This window comes from Trichosurus vulpecula, chromosome 8, assembly GCF_011100635.1.
Source record: "Trichosurus vulpecula isolate mTriVul1 chromosome 8, mTriVul1.pri, whole genome shotgun sequence".
Taxonomy (NCBI): Eukaryota; Metazoa; Chordata; class Mammalia; order Diprotodontia; family Phalangeridae; genus Trichosurus; species Trichosurus vulpecula.
The window spans coordinates 31567262-31589681 of NC_050580.1; the positions used below are offsets into that span (position 1 = coordinate 31567262).

At 40.4% G+C, this 22420-nt stretch overlaps 1 protein-coding gene across 1 annotated transcript in view; it reads left to right on the top strand.

Annotated features, from left to right (window-relative positions):
* Positions 1 to 504: 504 nt before the first annotated feature.
* TET1 (tet methylcytosine dioxygenase 1) overlaps positions 505 to 22420 on the top strand; it is a 166187-nt gene continuing 144271 nt past the window's right edge. Inside the window, exons 1-2 of the mRNA XM_036735530.1 lie at positions 505 to 720; positions 8382 to 10133. Of these exons, the coding sequence (XP_036591425.1) occupies positions 8505 to 10133 (1629 nt within the window). The 5' untranslated portion in view covers positions 505 to 720; positions 8382 to 8504. The remainder of the gene's footprint in view (positions 721 to 8381; positions 10134 to 22420) is intronic.

Consider the following 22420-nt stretch of genomic DNA (forward strand, 5'->3'; position numbering starts at 1 on the left):
CTCAGAGGTTATTCAATTCGCTAAGCACCTATACTTCTATCGGATTATACCTGACCTGAGAAGGTGGGAGTATGCGCTCCTTGTTGATAAATTTCATTGGCTTTCTCCCTATCTTGAAGTCTCTTTTCTTATAATATCTTAGGTTAAACTAGCCCATTTTGGGATCCTTACCTTATAAGATATCTTCTCAGCCTCTGGCTGCCCATGAGTGCCTAAGGGGAAAGGTAACCCATAGGCAAACCCCTCAAGTTTTAGTCTTCTCATCTCTCTACAATGCCCCCCGCCCCCGGCACCTCCCCCGCCCCCAGCTCCCCGCCCCGGCCCCAAGAGGGGGGGGGGCGGGGAGGGCAGAGGAAAGAGTCCTCCTCCAAATTGGGGAAATCCATCTCGTGTTTTGTTTCTTGCTTCATAGAGCTGAGTCCAGCGAGAGCAGAGCTGGAGCTTCACTCCCAGAGGTCTGTCCAGGGGAGACACTGCTCCTTCCAAGTGCTGACCTTCCGCGGAGAAGCAGCAACTGCAGCCCATTCTGCTCCACTCTTAAGATGTGAGCACAAAACTCTGGCCCCTCGCCCCCCTTAGTCCCTGTTCAGCCTGCCTGGGACTCCCCATTCTGCCTTAAGTCATGCAACTCTGCTTGCCTTTCCACTGTGGGTAGTACCAGCCATCAACCTTGGGGTCTCTTTCCCATGCAAGCGCCAGATTGACAATGCTTGGAGCCTGGTACGTATTTGTGCAAGGGCTTTGCGGGACCCTCTTGGGGTTGGAGATGCCGAATCTGAGTCCTCTGCAGGACAGACTGAACTATCCCTCAGTGTTCACTTGGAGATTGCTTACGGTACTTTTTCTCTGCACTGAGAGAGTTTGAAAATTTGTACTGGAGGCTCGTGCTGAGTAGAGAGCTTGGGGTCACTCACTGCCCCAGTCTTTAACCGGATGCGTTTATCTGCTGTCCCCGGAGGCGAGTGGGGTGAGGGTGGATGTGTAATAGCGCTTTACCCCAGACCTAGGCTAGGGCTCTGACGTGGAGTTTTTCAGGGCAACGCAGCCAGGACCGTGGGGGTGGGGTGGGAGGTAGGAGACCCGAAAACTGGGGAGAGGAGGAGGTGGAGAATTCCTAACTCTGGGGCTGGACTTGTGTTGGCTAAAGTTGTTTGGGGAGTTTGGGGAAAACTATGGGAGGAGCAGAAGGCGCCCTTGTGTTAAGGCCGGGAAGCGGGGGGCGGTTTATTCCCCGGAGAGTCCTTCCACCCCGCTTCTTGTCCTTTGACTAGTAGTGCTGGGGAAGCCAATGGGAAGGTGTGAGATGTACTCCCAATTCTCTCTCTCTCTTTCTCTGTCTCTCTCTCTCTGTCTCTCCCTCCCTCCCCCTCCCTCTTTCCATTTCTTTCTCCCTCTCCCACTTCTCCCTTCCCTCTCTTTCTACTTCTCCTCTTTTTCTTTCTGTCTCTGCTTCTCTCTCTTGGTCTGTCTGTCTGTCTCTCTGTCTCTCTCTGTGTGTCTATCTCTGTCTCTCTCTGTTTCTGTCTGTCTGTCTCTCTCTCTCTCTCTCTCGTTGGTAAACAATGCCTTTTCGCCGGGAGAACTCACTACTTTCTTGGCCTTGGTCCCCAGCCTTGCTGGCTGCTCTGTGCTTGCCACGGAAACTCAGCGTTGGGGGTGTAGAGAGCCTCAGGGAAGACCCTTTCCCTTCTCCTCAACTCCCGACCCTTTTCCGCTGGAATGGGAAGAAAGAGGGAGTAGCTGCCGACCGCTGGAGAACCTAACTCCCTAATCCCCCTTCCTCATACCTTTCAAGATTTGCAAGACTTCTGGGTCAGGGGGTGCCGGATGTCTCCTCGACCTGCAGGAGTTCCCTGTTGCATTTAAAGGATGTTGGGGGTTTGAGTTGCTAGACCGTTCAGTAGGGCCAAGAGGTTCTTTTAGGAGTTGAGCGGAAAGGGCCCTGGTGGTATTGTGACCAGGAGGCGCCCCGCCACCTTAAAAAGGGCCCCCAGAGCACGTTTCACCCTTCTTTCCCCACCCCAACACCCGCGCCCCCTTGTTCTCTTTGGAGAAACGCTTGTTTGTCGAGCAAGCCATTCTTGATCCAGAGGGGTGGGGGACTTCAGAAGCTAAGGAGTTTGCTGGGCAAGTGTGGAAGTCTTGCAAGAATGTTAAGGGAGAGCAGGCATTGGATTAGGTCAGGCTTTTTTGTATAGAAAAGAAGTTGACCTTAGCATATATGAGGTATGACTAACCTTGTATCAGAATGATGGTTTTTAAAACTATGCCTTCCTTAGGACCTGTGTTCACAGCGTGAGTTTGGCATCTTCCTCCCTCACTCACATCTGCCCAACTTCTGTCGCATCCCTAGGCTTTGAAAGATCTCCCTGAACAAGTAGGTTCCAGGGGAAGGGTAGGCTCTAGGTGATTGGGACCTGGTCTTAGTTGTGTTACATGTGAGACTGGGAAAGGAATAAGGGAGAGTGAAGGAATTAGCTTTAATGTCGCTCAGGACTGGTGATGTGGAAGGTGCAAGATCGTTTGATCGTAGGTGATTTGGTTTCGGGTTCCCCCCCCCCCCCCCGATAATTTAGGTTTTCCCTGGATGATGTAAGCAATAAAACTACACAGTTTAGGATTCTGACAAATGAGCTTTGCCAGGATGGAAGGCAGTAGTAATCTTTCCAAGTGAAGGAGGAAACCAGTATAGGGAATGTATTGAAATTTCAGCAAAAATTGAACTCAGTGTAAATAAAGCTTAAAGGTAAGCTTCTCTAAGAGAAGTGGTTAAGACGAATGACCCAGGGATGTGGAAGTCTTTTAAATATGAACTGGGTTTTTTCTTTCCCCTCCCTCAATTTAACTGTCTCCAACAAATCATTTATTTCCTCCGTTTTCTCCATTTGAAGCAGTAATGTGAACTTTAGGAAGGAGGTCCTTGAATAAATGTTTGGGATGTTCTGGAGGTTTTTCAGGCCAGGGGATCTAAGCAATACAGAATATCTCTGTTGCTACTGCAAGTCATACTTGCTTTTTGTATTAGTATTAGAGTGCACAGCTTAGGACAGTGGCAGGGCAGGTAGCATGCTGAGCCTGGGGGACTTTGAGAAGACAGCTGTTTTTCCTCTGTTTTGGTCACTGTGGCCAGATAAGTAGCCTTATCACTGTGTTGTTCCTTCTTTTACTATCAATTTTTCCTTGAATTCTCCCTCCTCACACTCATCCCTCTCCCCTAAATATTGGCCATGTTAGAGACTCAGGATAATAGAAATGAAATTGATGGGGCATCTTAATTAATTCCCTAGAGTTGGGGCAAGTATATTTTAAAACATAGATGATTTTTGACCACGGTTTTCAGGGGGCTTCACATATGCCAACACATATAGTAATAATAGCTAATATTTTTATAGACTTAAGGTTTGCCAAGCATTATGTATGTTATATCTCATTTATCCTCACAACAGCCCTATTAGGTTGGTGCTATTATTATCCTCATTTTACAGATAAGGAAACTGAGGCTGAGAAGATAAGTGACATCTAGGGCCACACCGTTAGTGTCTGAAATAAAATTAGAACCCAACTTCTCGTGACTCCCAAATGCAGTACTCTATCCACTACAACACAGTAACGATAATATTTGAAAATTGGTTGTGTTTTCTCTATTAGTAGTTAAGAATGAAGGGGAGCATTTAAAAAAAATTAGGCCAAACATATGATGGTAATGTGATTTTATAATGTTAGATAATTTTATCACTGCCAAGTATATAGGCTATTAAGAAAAAACAAGCAAAACTAAACAAATATATGTAAAATCCTTCTGTCCTCAAAACTATTTTATTTCAGCCAAAACTTTTGAATGCAGGCCAACATCATACAAGCAGTAATCCTAGCTTGCATTGTCTTCCCTAGGTGACAATTTAACATTTTTTTCCTAAGAACTAACTACAGCATTTAGCTTTAATGTAGGGCACCTTTAGGATCCCTCCCGGAATTACCTCTATTCTGTGCTCTTTGTTTCTCTTCCTTCCTCAACCTTCTTTATTTGTCTCTCCCCTCCCCCAGCCTTCAGTGTCAGTGTATCTCTTTCCTGCATGCCTTCTTTCTTTCTCTTTCTACCTTTATTCTTTCTGCTTCTTGATGCTGATTACTTTTGGATTGTTTTGGTCGTCTGTTCTTTCCCCCCTTCCCTTCTGCTTGTTTGTCTTTGGGACTCCTGCGCCTTTTTGAGTATCTTCTCCCTCAATTTCCCTGCTCCTCCATGCCTTGTGTTTTTTTTTTAAAATCATTCTTGCTCCATTTTGACTCCTCTCCCTGCCCCAGTCCCCCCAGTTCTCATTTTCTATGCTTTTATTTCCCCCTTTTGGGCCTTTCTTTGCTCTCTGCAGGGCAGCCGTGGAGTTTTACATATGGAAGGGGCCTCTGATTAAATCTAATCGTATTCTAGTCATTTTCACTAAAGAGCCTTTCCATGTGTTCAGGGCTCTTGCACTTCCTGAAGTAAGAAACTATCGAGGAATAGTCATTTTGTGCACTCCCTCTCCTGCTTTAGACATGGGTAGAGCTGTAGGAGGCACTATGAATAGGGTGCTTCTTTACTTGAAGGTCCTTTTCAAGTCAGTTTCTCTCTGTCAAGTGCAGAAGCTTTTACCCACTGAGGGACTGAATGGGGAAACCGTGAAATCTTGGTCAGTTTCCTTTTGCAGCTGGGTTGTACAAAATGCTATTTGCACTTTTTGGCTGCTGCTGGCAGCAGGCAGGATTGCAGGCTAATTTGAAATTGACCTTCGGGATAGCTGGTTACATCAGTTCAGCCACATCCTGCTCAGGGGATTTGGGGTATCAGAGGGTGGAGATGTAGGCTGGGAGGGGGGAAGGGAAATGGAGGGGAAGAGAAAAGGAATATACGTTTGACTCTTGTTCTGGCACAGGCCTGCTGAAGTAGCTATTTCAACCCAAATTTCAAACTGATGGAGTCTTAGAAGGTCACTTTTTTGTTTTCCTGGCAGGTGGGCTGTTGCAGTAATTCTAAAGAGTAAAGCATCCAAAGGAATCTCTATTGTCAATAAAATGAGATAATAGAGAAAAATGTTATGTTTTGATTCTACTTGCTGAGACATGGCTTTGACAGTTTTGACCCCTCTTTGTTTTCAAATCTTAGAGTCCAAGTGTGAATCTTGCTCTTTCTGTCTCTGTTGTCATTCCCCTTCATTCTGGCCTCTGTTTCTCATTTTCTCTTTTCTAATCTCCTTTCCTTCTCCCATAAATCACCACTGTCCCTCCCTTTGGTGCCCTGGTCATAATAAAATGTAAAGATTTTTGTTAATTAAAAATTTGTTAAAATAATTAAAATCTATTTCAGAGGATCGCGATGCTCTTTGGTGGAATATAATAATATTACAACCTACATCTATTTTTTCAGCTGTAATTTTAGGATCTCTGCTTGGGACATTCTGTATTCTCTCAGTTATACAAAGATCTCACTCCTGTGCCTCCCTATATAGACTTGGGAATATACATTAGAGCTTAATAAAGCTGACTTATGTATTTTGAAATGTGGAATTACAGTTATGATCAGAAGACATAGACAGCATGGCTGTATGGATAAGAGAGCCAGCCTGGAACCCAGGAGGATCTGGGTTCAAATCCCATCTCTGATACTTAACTGCCTGTTTGACACTGAGCAAATTCCTTAACTCCTCAGTGTTCTAGTTGACTCTCTAAGATCACAGTTTGCAGAAAAGGTGCTATTCTGAATTGAGAAAGTTTTCTTTCCTGTGAGTTCCCATGCCTATCCCTGCAATCAGTCATGGAAAATGAAAATGTGATTTTTAGGGATGAGTCCGCAAGATAAATGAGTCCACAAGATAATATGAATTTAATCAATAGAACCTGAAAAAAATTATGAAGCCAATTAAAATAATTACACATTTTGAAGAATGCTTCATTAGATGTGGGTATACTTTAAATGGGCTACATGTTCACCTGATATTAGTTTATTTCAAGAAAAACATTCTGGGCTTGTTCAGAAGGGTTCAATTCTCTGGACAACTTAATCACACACGATAAGGAGGCATTTCATCAGTGGTTCTAAGGGTGGCAAAATTAGGGTCTTGCAGTAGGATGTGGTGTTTTTTTTTTATTCCTTGGCTGGGTGGTACCCAATGGTCTGTCCCCTGCAGTTGGTTTTTTCAGGGGTCATTGCCCTCTTTCATGAGCTCATAAAAAGGCTGTTACAATTTAAAGAGGCCATATCTTCCCATTCCATGCTGCTCATGCCTTTTTGTTTTCTTTGGAAGGTGTCTTTTGGGAGATGGGGTTTGAACAGTAAACATTACCTTAATTATAACTCCTAATTTCTAAAGTGCTTTGGTTTTTAAAACCAAAAAAGGAGTGAAGAGGAAGCTGTTTATTTTATTGGCTGGTTTTAGAATTTAGAATTAGACTGTAAGTGACATCTACATATTTTAGTTTGTTGAACATAAGGATTTTTATTTCAAAGATAATTGGACTATCTAAATCATATACTCCCTAGAGATGTAAGCAACTTTATACAAAAGAAAAGGTGTATTTATAAAAATATTGCTGAATTTCTTGAGCTTGGAAATAGGTTTTCCATTGCTGTAGTAATATATAACATATATGATATAAAAAGCTGTGTTAATGGTCTTTGGAGGAAGTGGTATACATCGCTTCTCAGCCAAAGAGTTACTGCTAGCCAAGTTTAAAAAAAAATAATTAAAGAAAAGAAAATGAGAGTTAGAGTTTAAGTCTTCTGCCAAGAATTCATTTGAAGTCTTCTCTTGTATTCAGTAGAAATTTATTGAAATATTTTGCTTTTTGTGGTTAATGTTATCATTGCCTATTTGGAAAGTTACAAAATATGTAATACTTAGAATTTAAATGTTGTGTTCTGACATTTCCTATTTATCTTGGTGACTAAAAGTTTTAAGTTAGAACTGAATTGAATGGAACCATATCTCTGCTTTGAATGATATCCCTGAGCCCTAGATTGATAATTGTTCTTTCCTTTTCAAATTACTTTGCAGTTACTTAACCATCTCCATGTTTCACACATACCTCCCTGGGTGGAATGTAAATTTCTTGAGGACAAGAACAATTTTTTAAAAAGCCTCAGCACTTTCCACTGTGCCTTCCCCCCCCCCCCCAGGTACTTAATGTTTGTTGAATTAAATTTGTGTAGTAGTTGGACTGGTGAGGTTCAAGCCACTCTGTCTAAAGGCAGAAATTCTCAATATCCCTTTCTTTATTTTCCATTGTTACACTTTAAAAAGTACTAGGAGCCTTATTTCTTCTTTTAAACAAACCTCTTGCTTGCTCATAATTTGGTTTATATTATAGAGACACAAGGCAACCTTTTGTATTGATCCTGCTGTGTAGTAAATTAGGCTGCTATGGTGGTACTGCACCATTACAATTCCTGTAATCAAAACCCTTTCCATTTATATTCCTCTCTCCCACTCTTTTCCTTTCTTTTTCACTCATGCTTTTTTGGTGTCCTTTTGAAATTATGAACTTGACGATCATCAACGAACATCACAATATGCTAAGAAGGACCAATAAAAAAAAGAGGATTACATATATATATATAAAATACCTTCACTCATTCTCTTAACAACTTATTTAACTCCTATATTCTGTCCTTTCTTCTACCCCCTGACCCTCAAGAGGGGGCTTGAATGTAATTTATGCTTGGCCTTTCAAAACACTAACTTTAGGGACTCATGTTTATTAGGAACCCGTCAAGTGGCATGTTGTGCTATTTTGGTAAGATCTCTAGGGGGCAGAGTTTCTCAGTTTGTAGAAGACTCTTTTCTCTGAGTCTTTTCAGTTTAACTGAGTCAAGTTGGCTGATTTTGATGTTTTTCCCCTGAGTGAAACTCCACTGAAGAAACAGAATACAGAACAACTTCTAAAGTTTCCAAATCTTTAAAGATTGGGATGATACTTAAATTTCACAGGATTCCGAGAGTTGAAAATTTGGACAGATTGGAAAATTGTGGTTTTTTCCATGTAGAGAGAAAAATACTCAAACTCGTTCAAATAATTTTACAAACTTAATTCAACAAGCATTTGGAATTGTACTTACTTAGTGCGTAGGGTATAGAGAAAAAATTGAACAGTCCCTGCTTACTCAGTGAGGTAGGCATGCAACAAGTAACAAGAATCGTACTATGTAACAAAGTTTAAAATACACCTTAGAGATGAGCACCTTTAATCTTATTTGTTACATAGTTTTTTTCATTTCTACTAAATATGTTCTGTTCCTTAGTTTTAGTTAAGAATTGCTAGCTAACTGAATAAAGGCATTGAATTCTACATTAGCAAATGACAAGGCGGAAAAAAAAAGAACTCATTCTTAATTTTCTTTGTTGTTTCAGATCCAAACACTGCTATGACAGAACTCAGCCATGGAACAACCAAATTTTCAGTTGAAGTGAGACTTTTGGAAGGGCCCATGAATTTGTACCCCACCCCTTTCCATTTTCCTCTCCTTGTTGGTTATGTCTCGCTCCCGCCATGGGAGATCTTCCAAATTAGTCAGAAAGGAAGATCTAAGCAAAAAGAAAACCAGCCAACTAAATAAGGCATCCAAGATTATGACCAAAAAGGTGACGTTGGTAAAAGCTCTGAAAGCTGGGAAATTAAAACAGCTGATGCAAGAAAGAAATAATGTTAAGAAAAAGTCAAAAACAAAACCACCTGTGCCAGTAAGAAGTCTTCTGACAAGAGCTGGAGCTGCTCGAAGGAGTCTGGATCAGACTGATGTCCTTTTCCAGAATCCAGAGTCCTTATCCTGCAATGGCTTTACAATGTCTCTTCGAAGCACCTCTCTGATTCGACGCTTGTCCCGACCTCCAGTGGTCATTACAAGACCTGGGAAAATTCCATCCTCTAAGACTTTGGAAAAGGAAGATAAATACAAATATGGGGTCCTGGCAGAGTCCAAAGAGCAGATAGTAGAAATTGAAGAAGAAACAAATCAGTCGCAAGAAAGCTTAATTTCTCCTGACAAAGAGGATCCCATAGGTATTGCCTCTGATGCATCCCCAAGCAAAGATAATGGACAAGAAAATATGCCATTTAATGAAGATGCCACTTGGTTCCAATGTGTAGAGGATCCCATAAAAAGTATTCCTACTCGTAGCAGCCTACAAACTCAAATTTCTGAGGCCTCAGAAGAGAATTGTAAGTGTGAAGGCCTATTCCTTGAAAAGTTATTAAATGATTCAAGTAACCCTGTTCAAGCTCTTGCCCAAGACCCAATGCCTATTCCCTTATTTAAGAATGCTGCCCATGTAGTGAACTCTAAATCAAGGCCCAACATGCAATTAGAAGATTTGGGCTCAAGAACAAAATTTCTTAAACTGGCTGACTCTTATTTGGAGCCAATGAAGGAGAAACCTGATTCATATCAACCCTCCTGTTATAAAGGCAAATCTGAACTGGATCTCCAAAATATAATGGTGCCTAGTGGGCCCATTTTTCCTACCTCTTTAGCAGATTACCTCTTAGTAGGATCAGACCAGCAAGAGGCCATTCATCATTCTTTAGACCAACCTGTGACCCAAAGCATTGCTTCAGACCTGCTAGAGTCCCATGGTGCTATGCAAACTTTGACTTTGGACTCAGGTCAGATTGCTAGTTCATTACCAAACTTTGAGAAAAGTCTGGTTGCTGCCACAACAGATATAGTTGATCAAGAGATGCATAAACCATATGATACTTGCTTGCTTTCAGAATTGCCATCTAACAATCATAATTTCACAATAGTCTCTGAGAGTGAACTAAATAAAGAATCAAATCCTTTATCAGAAGATACCAAATTGGCACCAAGTGATCCTGGCCAATTGGATGGAGAGAGTCTCCGGATTAGTGCAGCTAAGGTGATTTCTGTATCCATGGCATTTTCCAGTACCACGTCTTACCCTTGTCCTTTCTCCTACACTACTTTGCTCCCTACTTTAGAAAAGAAGAAACGAAAGCGATGTGGAATTTGTGAACCTTGCTTACAGAAGGCAAATTGTGGTGAATGTATTTACTGTAAAAAACGAAAATATAGCCACCAAGTCTGTAAGATGAGAAAATGCGAGGAGCTGAAAAAGAAGCCAATGGTCATAGTGCCTTTTGAGGTAAGAAAGGATTCTGGGGCTGGAGGATCCACCTGGGTAGACCCAAAAGGAATTTTATGCTTAGATAGTACAATGCCATCATTCATCCCTACCCTGCCCCCATTGAATTAAAGGTTGCTTTGAGGGTGAGCCTTTGTGAACCAAACAGCAACATTTTATACACAGAGATCTACTTCTATGGTAAATCGTAGGAAATAAGAACTTTGTTTTCCTCCAAACAATTTCACTTCTATCCAATAAACATTTATTAAGCACCTGCCAGGCGCATGTTAGATTCTGGGGATACAAAGACAAAATGAGAAACAATGTCTTGGAGCAGCTAGGTGGCACAGTGGATAGAGTATTGGCCCTGGAGGACCTGAGTTCAAATCTGGCCTTAGAGACTTGCTAGTGGTGTGACCCTAAGCAAGTCACTTAACCTCAACTGCCTCAAAAAAAAAAAGAAATAGTTCCCACCCTCAAGAACTTTACATTATATTTGGGAGGGAGCAACATAAATAAGTAAACAGTAATGGGGGGGGGCACTAATACCTGATGGAATCAGGAATGGCCTCTTGTAGGAAGTAGTATTTGAGCCAAATCTTAAAGACATGTTTGCATTCCTTATGAGGTATGACTTCTGTGCAAAGTCATGGAGGTAGGAGATGGGATGTTGGGATGTTGTGATGTGGGGTAAAGAAAGTGAATCATACTGGTAGTATCATGGAGTGGATAAGGAAATCGAGGAAGTTGTATGAAATATAATTTTAAAACTTTGTTTTTAGTAAATTCTACTTGTTTTCTAAAATGATGTTCTCTTTAAAAAAAACTGATGACAAATTTACTTACAAGCAGTATAACAAGGTAATGATTAATTTTAATTTTTATCTTTAGGAAGTGATACAGAGAAGAATACTATAGGGACTATTTTTCCCTTAAACTAAAACATAACTTGGAGGTGGGGGAGAGAAGGTTGTACTGTAGTGGAAGCATGCCAGAGGCATACGTGTCTATATTATTTTACTTAGAATTTTGTACTAGTAGCATCAAGTGCTATTATCATCTTGTCTTAAATCCCAGCAGGTTAACTGGATAATTTAATGCTTTTAACGTATTAATTGTAACTTCTTGGAACTCAAAATTCCCAACCAAAATATGGTGGGTTTTTCTTTTTTGTATGTGAAAAAGTATAGTGATGAGGGGCAGCTATGTGTGCTGTGGATGGAGGGCAGGGCCTGGAGTCAGGAATACTGAGTTCAAATCAGGCCTCAGACACTAGCTGTGTGACCCTTGGCAAGTGAATTAACCTTGTTTACCTCAGTTTCCTCATCTGTAAAATGAGCTGGAGAAGGAAATGGTAAACCACTGCAGTATCTTTGCCAAGAAAACACCAAATGGGGGCATAGAGAGTTGAACACAACTGAAAAGATTGGACAACAACAAATAATGATGAGAGTCTTTAAATATCTTCCATATTTAGATAACTTATTTGCAGTAGTTTTCTATTCCAGTTTTATTTATGTGGAGCAATGGTATCAAGCTCAAATAGAAATGGAGGCTTCTAAACAATACAGAATTCCTACAGGCTGCATATTGACTCAGAAAACCATATAGTAACACTATCTATGTTCAATTGTATTTCCTTTGGGAAGAGATAAGGGACTCTGGGAGCAGAATGACATATATCCAATAGAAACAAAAAAGTATCAAGATAAAACTTCTATTCATTTAGGACTGAGGCAAAAAAAAAAGTTAAGTGACCTGCCCAGGGTCACACAGCTAGTAAGTATCTGAAGTCACTTTTGAATTCAGGAAGATTAGTCTTCCTGAGTTCAGGCCCACTCTATCCACTGTGCTACCTAGCTTTATATATGATTTTTTAAATATAAGTTTTATATTGATACTTTTTTGTTTCTATTGAAGTTATTTATACCATAGCTCCCCTCAGTACAGAACTATTCTTTCTAACAAAAAAGAGTTAAGACAAAACAACAAATGGAATATCTGGCAGTCTATGTCTTTCTGCTCCCAGAGTCCCTTATCTCTTCCCAAAGGAAAGAGGTGTATTTCATTATCTGTTCTGGTCCATGACTGGTCATTATAATTACTCACATTTGTACTTCCTTTTAGTGATCTTTTTCATTTGCTATTTTTTTTTTGGAGGGAGGAAGGCAGGGCAATTGGGGTTGAGTGACTTGCCCATGGTCACACAGCTAGTAAGTATGTCAAATGTCTGAGGGCGCATTTGAACTCAGGTCCTCCTGACTCCAGGGCTGGTGCTCTACTCATGGCACCACCTAGCTGTCCCTGATTTGAGTTATTATAATCATTGTGTATATTGTTTGCCTGATTCTACTAACTTCACTCTATATCAGTTTATATGTCTTTTCATTCTCCATGATAATCTGAAGCAGGAGAGACCACTAACCACTAGGAGGCTCACCAAAAGAATGCCATAGGAAGTGATGAATGAGCTGATCTTTGAAGGAAGCTAGGGCTCCTAACAGGTGGAGGTGAGGAGGGAGTGAATTCTAGGAATTAGGAGTAAAGTGCAAAGGCATAGGGTGAGGAGTGGGGGGAAGGTTTAAGTTGGTGGCTGATTTTCAAATGGCAGTGGCTTCTAATAGCTTGATTTTTTTTTTCTCCTGATCCCATAACATCATTTCCTTTGGCACTCTAGATTATTTGTCAGATAATTAGAGATCTATAAACACACATACATGCTTTAGTGCAAAGAAGTCTTTTGCAATGAAAATAACCACCCTCTAATTTATCTAGTCTTTAAAAGTTCAGATCTTAGCATAGAGGATTTTTATTAATATCTGTGACATACACAATTTTATGTAACTGTATGCCAGTTACTAGTGAATTGTAGCATGGGATGACTGGGTATGGCAGCTGTGCTATGTGCCACTGATGAGGGCAGGAAATGAGGAACTCTGCTCTGGCCATTGGCTCTGAGGGTCTAGAGCTTGAAAGGAGGTCCTTGGTGAGCTACTCCTTCCTCTTCATTTTATAGTTCATGCAGCTGGGACACAGTGACTTGTCCATGATCAATTGTAGTAGCAGAGCTTGTATTTGAGCCCTTGGACACCAACTTCATTGCTGCTTCCACTGGACTACCCTGTCTCCCTGCAACTCTTTTCCCATCCCCTTCCCCAGAAGTGGTCTCCTTCCTCTTCAGAGCAGAGCCTGCTTTGGAAAACACCCCTCATCCCATCCCTGCCAACACTAGTTCATCTCACTTTTCACTTTCTTCTTAGACAGGGCATTCCTATCCATGCCACAAATCCCATTTCTTGGATCCCTACTCTCCATATGATATTGCACACTTGCTACAAGAGTTGTTAATGTGGTTAGAATCAATGAATCCATTCATTTAACCACTGAGCACCCATGATTTGCAAAGCTTTCTCAATGGGTTGTGGAGAATACAATAGAAAGTAAGATGTGGCCAATGGCTTCATGGGATATTTAAACTCCTTCCTACATTGAGAATTTTGGCAAACATAGTTGTTTTATATTTACTTGATTTGTATTGGAGCCTTGCATCTGTCCAACAAATGGGTCAGATACCCAGTATGTGAAAGATACTCTTAGGTGAGCTGGAAGATTATTTAAGAATTAGCCTCTTTGCTCACTGTGTATGCTGATCTAGTATATGGTGGGGGTGAGGAGGGGAATAGCTGTGCCCAAGTCCCAGAATACAAAGATAATTATAATATAAAATAAATTATTACAAGTGCATAGAAATGAACCAAAGTGTAAAGAGTGATTCAAGTAGTGTGGGGAGAGGAAAGGAGAGAATAAGAGAGAGAGGATGAAAATATATCACTTGTTGCTATGCCTGGTAATCACGAAAAACTTCACAGAGAAAGTAGGTGGAATTGGAAATGGATCCTGAAAAATGAGTAAGAATTCAAAAGGTAGAAATGGAGGGAGGAACATTCCTGTCATAGAAATGGTGTCAGGAAATTGCAAGTACCCAGTTAGGTAGAAATTCTTTAACACATAGATGGGGTAGTGTGTAGTAAGGCCAGAAGGATGACCCTGAATGCTAGGCTAAGTTGAGCCTTCATTCAGTAGGAAGCAGGGAGCTACTTTTTGAGCATCAGAGTATTGGGATCAGAGGATTGTTACAACAGCAGCATGTAGGCATGGAAAGATGATATTTGTAACTCAAGAGACCTTTCTCAGTATTAGGGTAGTTGAAGGGAATATACATATATATCAACAGAGGGAACAGGGTGAGTTGAATATGAAAGGATGATATCTAAAAAATAAAATTAAGGGTTGTGAGAGAGGAATATATTGGGAGAAGGAAAAAGGGAGAGATAGAATGGGGTAAATTATCTCAAAACTGGCAAGAAAAAGCAGTTGTAATGGAAGGGAAGAGGGGGTAGGTGAAAGGGAATGAGTGAATCTTGCTGTCATCAGATTTGACTTAAGGAGGGACTAACATACACACTCAATTGGATATCTTAACCCTACAGGAAAGTAGAGGGGAAGGAGATAAGAGTGGGGGATGATAGAAGCTAGGGCAGATTGGGGGAGGATATAGTCAAAAGCAAACACTTTTGAAAAGGGACAGGGTCAAAGAAGAAAATTGGATAAAGGGGGACAGGATAGGATGGAGGGAAATATAGTTAGTCTTTCACAACATGTCTATTATGGAAGTGTTTTGCATAATGATATACATATAACGTATATCGAATTGCTTGCCTTCTCAAGGAGGGTGGGTAGGGAGGGAAGAAGGGAGAGAATTTGGAACTCAAAGTTCTAAAAACAAATGAAAAAAAATGTTTTTACATGCAACTGGGAAATAAGATATACAGGCAATGGGGTATCGAAATCTATCTTGCCCTACAAGAAAGTAAGGGGAAAGGAGATGGGGGGAGCGGGGAAGAGAGGACACACTGGGGAAAGGGGCAATCAGAATACGTGCCACCTTGGGGTGGAGGGGAGGGTAGAGATGGGGAGAAAATTTGTAACTCAAAATCTTGTGAAAATGAATGTTGAAAACTAAAAATTTTTTTTTTTGAAAACTAAAAATTTAAAAAATCAGCAGCATGTAGGACACAAACACACACTCATATATGTAGTTACATATTATATATAACTATGTGTGTGTGGACATTCATACATACATAGATACAGGTCTAGATGTAGAAAAACTGGAGGCAGAGACTAGTTAATTATAAAGATCAGAGGTCTGTTTCACAGTTCTCACTTTTGTAGAAAGGAAAAAGCTAGAGGATATCAGGTTTGTAGCATATGGCTAATTCTGGAAACAACTTGTTCATCATTCGCCTCTCCCTAGTGTTATCACTGCCCAAGTGATAGAATTTTGGTTCTTCTCTCCACCCCCAACACATACATAACTATTGACACTCTGAGAGTGCTCTTCCCAAGGAAACTCTGGCCCGAGGCATCGCACCTGTTAAGACACAGACACTCCCACATGAGAAGGGAACTTTAAAATGTCCTTGATTTTATTTTTCTAGTCATTGTGCTGAGCCTGAGACCACTTACTGTTCATTTTTTCTCTCCCCTTTATTGTCTGCCTCAACCGAATTATGGCGGGGGGGGGGGCAGTGGGGGGGGGCGTTAGTTTTACATCGCCACCAATCTTGTGCCACTCGAACCGATCTGTGTGAAATAGTGTGCGGGTGATCATTTTTACCCTCAGGTAGAATTCCCCACAGTATTCTTTGTTCTGCTTGGGCTTGCTTGTTCTTCTGCCTTAGAAGCTGCTGCCAAAAAGCTGTTACAGCCCAGGCCAAGGATGATGAAAAGCTAAACTGAGGGTAGGAAAAATGGAAAGGAAGGGGACAGATGCAGAGGGCAGGGGAGGCAGAATTGCTAGGTCTTGCCAATTAACTGTGTCTGAAGAGTGAATGAGAGGGGCTCTTTTTGAGCCTTGGTTGCGCTGGAAATGGAAGCGCAAAAAGGACATTGGGTAGATGGACAGGTATCCATCAGGAAAGATGATTTTGGACATAACGAGTTGGAGGTGTTAGCATGCCAGCAGGCAAAGCTATCGACAGGCAGGAATATAGTTTATATCATGTACTTGTCTCTTTCTGTATTTTGTTTCATAAATCTGTTCATATTAACTGAGTGAGCAATTTGGAGAATTGATCTTATCAACAACATTATGGTTCCAATTTCCCAGGTAATGTTAATTTAATGACTAAATGAATAAATTCTGGGATTGGTCTAGAGAGTCACCTGAACTTCTTTTAATGTTAATGATGACAAATTGATGAAAAGATTATCATGCATATATGTGACTTAATATGGTGAGAAATTTTTTTTTATAGTAACTGGTCCAACGCTTTGGATAGTGCTAATAATGGGTTACTAGAATCATTGGAACATAAGTCTTGAGCTGGAAGGTACTTCAGAGGTCATTTAGAGCAGTGATAGCAAGTATCCCCATAGGTCTCATATTAACTTGGAAAACACAAATAAACATTTTCATACCATGTTGTATTTTTTATTTATTATGTTAAAAATTTCCCAATTGCATTTGAATTTGAATCGGACTACACTCAGGAGTTTGGGAGGCAGTCTTAAGTTTGACTCCACTGACCTAGAACATCCCCTGCTTTTTCAAGGGAGGAAACTTGGGAAGGAGAGATTTAGTAACCTGTAACCTGGCAGCACTGGGATTTGAACCCAGATTTTCTGACTCTAAATGAACATCTCTTCATTTTGCATTACTTTGAGACTTTTCCAATCTCTCTACCATGCCCCAGAGAGCTCATGATGAGAAAAACCTCGTCACCCTGCCAGATCCCATCAGCCTTGATATTCCACCTCATCATTACTCTTTATCTCTGATTGGAGGGTGGATCTATGAATGCTAAAGCGTCAGCCCAGAACATGTCATTTCTCCCCTGGCTACACCACTTTGCAACCTCTCACTTCTTCACCATGCCCCTGCATCAGGTACCCACCCCACTCACCCCCTTTTCAGCTCTCTTTTGTGTGCTCTTTTTCCCTGTTGAATTTGTAAGCTCTTTGAGGGCAGAAATTATTGTTCTATTTTCATATTTGTATCCCTAGTGCTTAACACAATGTCTGGCACATAGTAGGTGTTTAATAAATATTTATTGATTGACTAAATGAACTACCCTTTGATGGTTGACCTTTATATAGTTCTATTAGGTTTATAAAGTGCATTTACAAAAATAATCTCATTTGGTCCTCTCTCTGCTACTGCTATCCTCACTTTGCAGATGAGGAAACTGAGGTTCAGAAGGGTAAGTGACTGACCCAGAATCATACAGATGACAATTGAGGCAAGATTAGAACGTAGGTCATCTCAATTCCAAGTCCAATGCTAGGCTACCTTTCCAATGATACCTAGTAATAGGTTGAATTAATTACATATACATTTTTTATGCTTGAAAGGTATAAATGCCAATATAATATAGACTAAGTTCTTTGTTTAAGTTTTATTTATTTGTTTTTCATTTTCAACATTCGCTTCTATAAGATTTTGAGTTCTAAATTTTCTCCCCGTCCCTCTACTGCCCCCTCCCCAAGACAGCATGCAATCTGATATAGGCTATACATGTACAATCATATTAAACATAGTTTCACATTAGTCTTTTTGTAAAGAAAAATTCAAACCAAAGGGGAAACCCATGAGAAAGAAGAAACAAAAAAAAAGAGAGAGAGAGAAAATAGTATGCTTTTATTTGCATTCAGACTCCATAGTTGTTTCTCTGGATGTGGATAGCATGAGTCTTTTGGAATTGTCTTCGATCCTTGTATCGCTGAGAGAAGTTAAGTCTATCAAAGTTGGTCATCACACAATGTTGCTGTTACTGTGTCTAATGTTCTCCTGGTTCTGCTCACTACACTCAGCACCTAGACTAAGTTCTTGATGGACAAACCTTACAGCTGCTTCTTTAATGTGTGAATGGTTTGATCCCACAGAGGCCCCATGGGAACTAATTGGGACATTGTCTGCTTTCTTGCTTTTCTCTCTTGGGCACTGCTTACATCAGATGATGTTTTCACACAGCCGGATCTCATCGTGGCATGCTGTATGCCATGCGGAGCACATTTTTGCTACCAATTTCCACAATTGAGGGCAGATGTTATATGTCCTTAAATTCGCCTTTAGGGAATCTTTTTACATCATTTATCAGTACGTCAATAGAATACTTTGCACCACCGAGCTGGCTATGGAAAATATGTCTTGGGGTTCTGACACCCTATGTTCATGAAATAAGTCAGTCCAGTGACATTTTGTTGATATTGTGATGGATTCTATCCCACCAATGTATACAACCAAACTCCTCATTGAATTTAAGAACTAGAAAGATCTTTGAAGTCAAAGCCTTCAGAGCCAATCAAAGCTAAGTTTGACATTATTCATTTCTTCATTTTTAATTTTGTTGTTATTCTGAACTTGACAGATATCAACAAACATAAATGTTTTCATGTATTAAGAACAAACTGCAAATCTCCATTATGTACAGCTTGTTTTTCTCTTTAAAATATAAAATAAATTCAAAACATTAATTTCAAAATTACTATTTGTTCAAAGCTGTATTTCCTTTATTCTCTTTTGAGCATAAAAAAATGCTTTCATGACCCTATTTTCTTCCTCATTTTGGGGCATCGTTATTTCTAGCTTCCCATCCCCCCAATTAAACAAAGCAGGTAAGTATAGTCAAACAAAACAAATACGCACATTGGATATGTCTGAAAATATATGTCTCATTGTACATCTTAAGGTGGAGAACATGTTTTATCACCCATCTTCTGGAGTTGTGGGTGTTCATTTAATTGATCAGAGTAGTTAAGTATTTCAGACTTGTTTTTCTTTACAAAGTTGTAGTCCTAGTTCTACTCACTTCTTACCCCCTTCTAGACTTCCCTATTATTGTCAAGAGTGCCACCATTCTCCCAGTCACCCCAAGGCTCACAGTTTAGTGGCCATCTTCTTCTCCTCACTCTCTCTTACCCCTCATGTCTAATCTGTTGCTAAGTCTTGTCCATGTTACCTTTGGAACACCTCTCATTTATGCCTCCTCTCCTTATACACCTGTCTGGTGCTGGCCTTCATTACCTTGGTTACCTTGTACCTGGACTATTGCCTACCAGTTGATCTCCCTACCTCAAGTCTCTCTCTCCATTATGTTCCATCCTCCTCTAAGCTCTCAAATTAATCTTCCTAAAACAACCTGCCCCCCAACCCATTCAATAAACCCTGGCATCTTTCTATCCCTCCAGGATCAAATACAAAATCTTCTCTTTGTCATTCAAAGCCTTTTATGACCTGTCCCCCTCCTACCTTTCAGCCTTCCACTGGCACCATCTGTGATCCACTGACACCAAACTCCTTGCTATTCCATGCATTAAGATACTCCATCTCCAGACTCTAGACATTTTCCCCAAATGACCCTCATGCCTGGAGTTCTCCCTGTCCTTATCTATACCTCCTAGGTTCTCTGGATTCCTCCAAGTACCAGTTAAAATCCTACCTTCTACACAAAACCTTTCCAAACCTCTCTTAATGTAGGTCCTTCAAGCTGTTGATTATCTCCAATTTGTCCTTTGTGTAGTTTGTTTGTACATGGTTGTTTTCATGTTGTCTTTCCCATTGGATTGTGAGCTCCTTGAGAGCAGAAACTATCTTTTTGTCCTTCTTTGTATCCCCAATGCTTAGCATAGTGCATGGCACATAGTAGGCCCTTAATAAATATTTATTAATAAACTTGAATTAAAGACTGTCTGACTTCACTCTGCATCATTTCTTATATCTTCCCAGGTTTCTCCAAATCCATTAAATCATTTCTTATGATACAGTGATATTTTATTACATTTATAATCCATAACTTGTTCATCCATTCCCAAATTGATGGGTACCTTCTGCCTTAATTTCCAGTTCTTTACTACAGCAAAGAATGCTACTATCAATATTTTTTATACACATGGACTTTTTATTTTATCTCTTTGGGGTGTACACATAGTAGCAGTATTGCTGTGTCAAAGGATATGAACAGCTTATTTAATCAATAAACATTTCTTAAGCACTTATTATAGACCAGTTACTGGGGTAAGTGCTGGGGATACAAATAAAAACCAAAGCCCATTTATTCCACCTTGATTTCTTTCTTCCAGAGTTCTTATAATTTTGTATAACTTATAATTTTGTAATTTATATAACTTATAATTTTATTTTCTACCTCTTCTTAAAAATTCTTCCAGGTAGTCTTGTGGGTTTTGCGGCACTTTATTTTTTCCCCTCTCTGAGCTTCTGTGGTAGATGTTGTGGCCTTCTTATGGGTTTGTTTTTGGGGTATTTCTAGATCTGTAATATCTCTTCATACTGTTTGATATAGTCTTTTTTTTTTTTAACTCATCTCTCCAGCTTCAGTTCCTGATTTGGGACATTGTACTAGGGCCAGGTTCTGACCCCAAATGCACTCTTGGATGAAATGGTTAGGTTCTCTTTTTTCCTGTCCCTGAGTTGCCAGGTTTTTTGTTACTGGCCTCCACTTCCTCTGTTGTGTCTGAACTCATAGTTAGGTTCCCTGGAATATCTGGGGTCAAGGTGTTTCCTCAGGACCCCCTTCCCCCAGAGCATCTTAGGTTAGAGTGCAGTGGACTTTTGGGGGGGTGCCAATACAAGCTGCCTGGCTTCCCGGCTTTGTCACAGCAGTCAGGAGGCTACAAGTTTCTGACTACTCTAGAACTTCTTTCACCCCAGGCTTTCTGTCCATGGGGATAGAGCACTTCAGGTTTCAGGTGTCACTGGTCTGTGTTGGCAGCTTGTACTTGCTCTGGCTTTTCTGGTGGGACTCTTTTGCCAGGGACTGTTGCTTTATTGTTACCCTTTTGTGCAATCTTGGGCTGGATGAAGATACTATAGTTTTTCTTTGTATTTATCAACCACTATTCAGTCTGATTCAGCTCTTTTTTTGATGGAGTATACGTTTGAGAATATAGTACCTCTGTGACTTTATAGAGCCACTTAACTGTGAGCCCTCAACCAAGGGATTTTAAAGATAAAACAATGAAATCTTCCTCTGCCTCTTTCCCAATCCCTTCCTCCTCCTAACTTCCCATTTTGGGTGACATGGTACAATCTTGAACCCTTCCTCCTCCCTTATTCTCTGCATCTAATCATTTTCCAAGTCCTATAAATCTTGCTTCCCATTTATCACATCTCTCCTCTCTTTCTAGTCCCTTTGCTTTTCTCCTAGCTCAGGCTCATATTCCCTCTTCCCTGGATTATCACAATAGCTTTTTTTTCCTTTGTTTTATGAGTTGTCATGGCCAAAGAATTCATCACTGAATTGCCAACCAAATGTCATCAAAGAAATGTGGGAGCAAAAAAGATGAGATAGCTACAGGGTGAGATAATTGATGGGCAACTGGCATGCTTTAGGTGCCAAGAAAAAGCAAGGAAGGACCTCACCCCAGCACATTGAGTGTACCCCCATGATGGAAATTATGGAATGATATGAACAAGAGTCACAAAGAATGCGAAAGAATGGATAAGCTACAAACTACGTTTAGGTAATACTAAATATATGAGAAAAGATACATCCTTGTTTTGCGTTGGCCTTCTGACACTAATAGGTTTCTTTTCCAGTTCTTTCCTTTCTTTCCTCCCCTGTAGTCCAACCCATACAGCATTCTTAGAGTAATTTTTCTAATGTTCAACTCTGATTGTATAACTCTTCTGCTAAAACAAAATGAACAAACCTTCTTCGGTGGCCTTATGTGGCCTCTCAATCCCATCACTGTCAATCCCCCACCAAAGATCCAGGTTCTTTGGACTGGCATTCAAGGCCCTCTACAATCTGTCTCCAACCTACTTTTTGAGTTGTATTTTACACATATCCCCTTCTTTCATACTCAACAATCTTGCCAAATTAGACTATTGACTATACCCTGAACTCATAGTATTTCATATTATTTTAGATATTTTCAACACTTGAGCTCATCTTGTACAACTCCCTTTTTTTATTGATAAGGAACTTGAGGCACAGAGGGGTTAAGTGAGTTTACCCAACCAAGAAAATGGGGGCAATAAGTAACAGATAACCCAAACTCCAAACCACTGCCTCTAAATTGTATGTTCTTTCTATGATACTACACCTTAAATAACAGGATTTAATCATCTTGGCCAAACAATTTGTTTTACAGAGGAGGAAACTAATCCAATCACTCTCACCTCCCCCCATACCAAAGCCCTCAAAAATACCATCTGTCCTGGAAGGAAATAGGGCTTTTCTTCCATAGAAGTGGGAGGAGAATTGAGTTGAGCTAAGCTA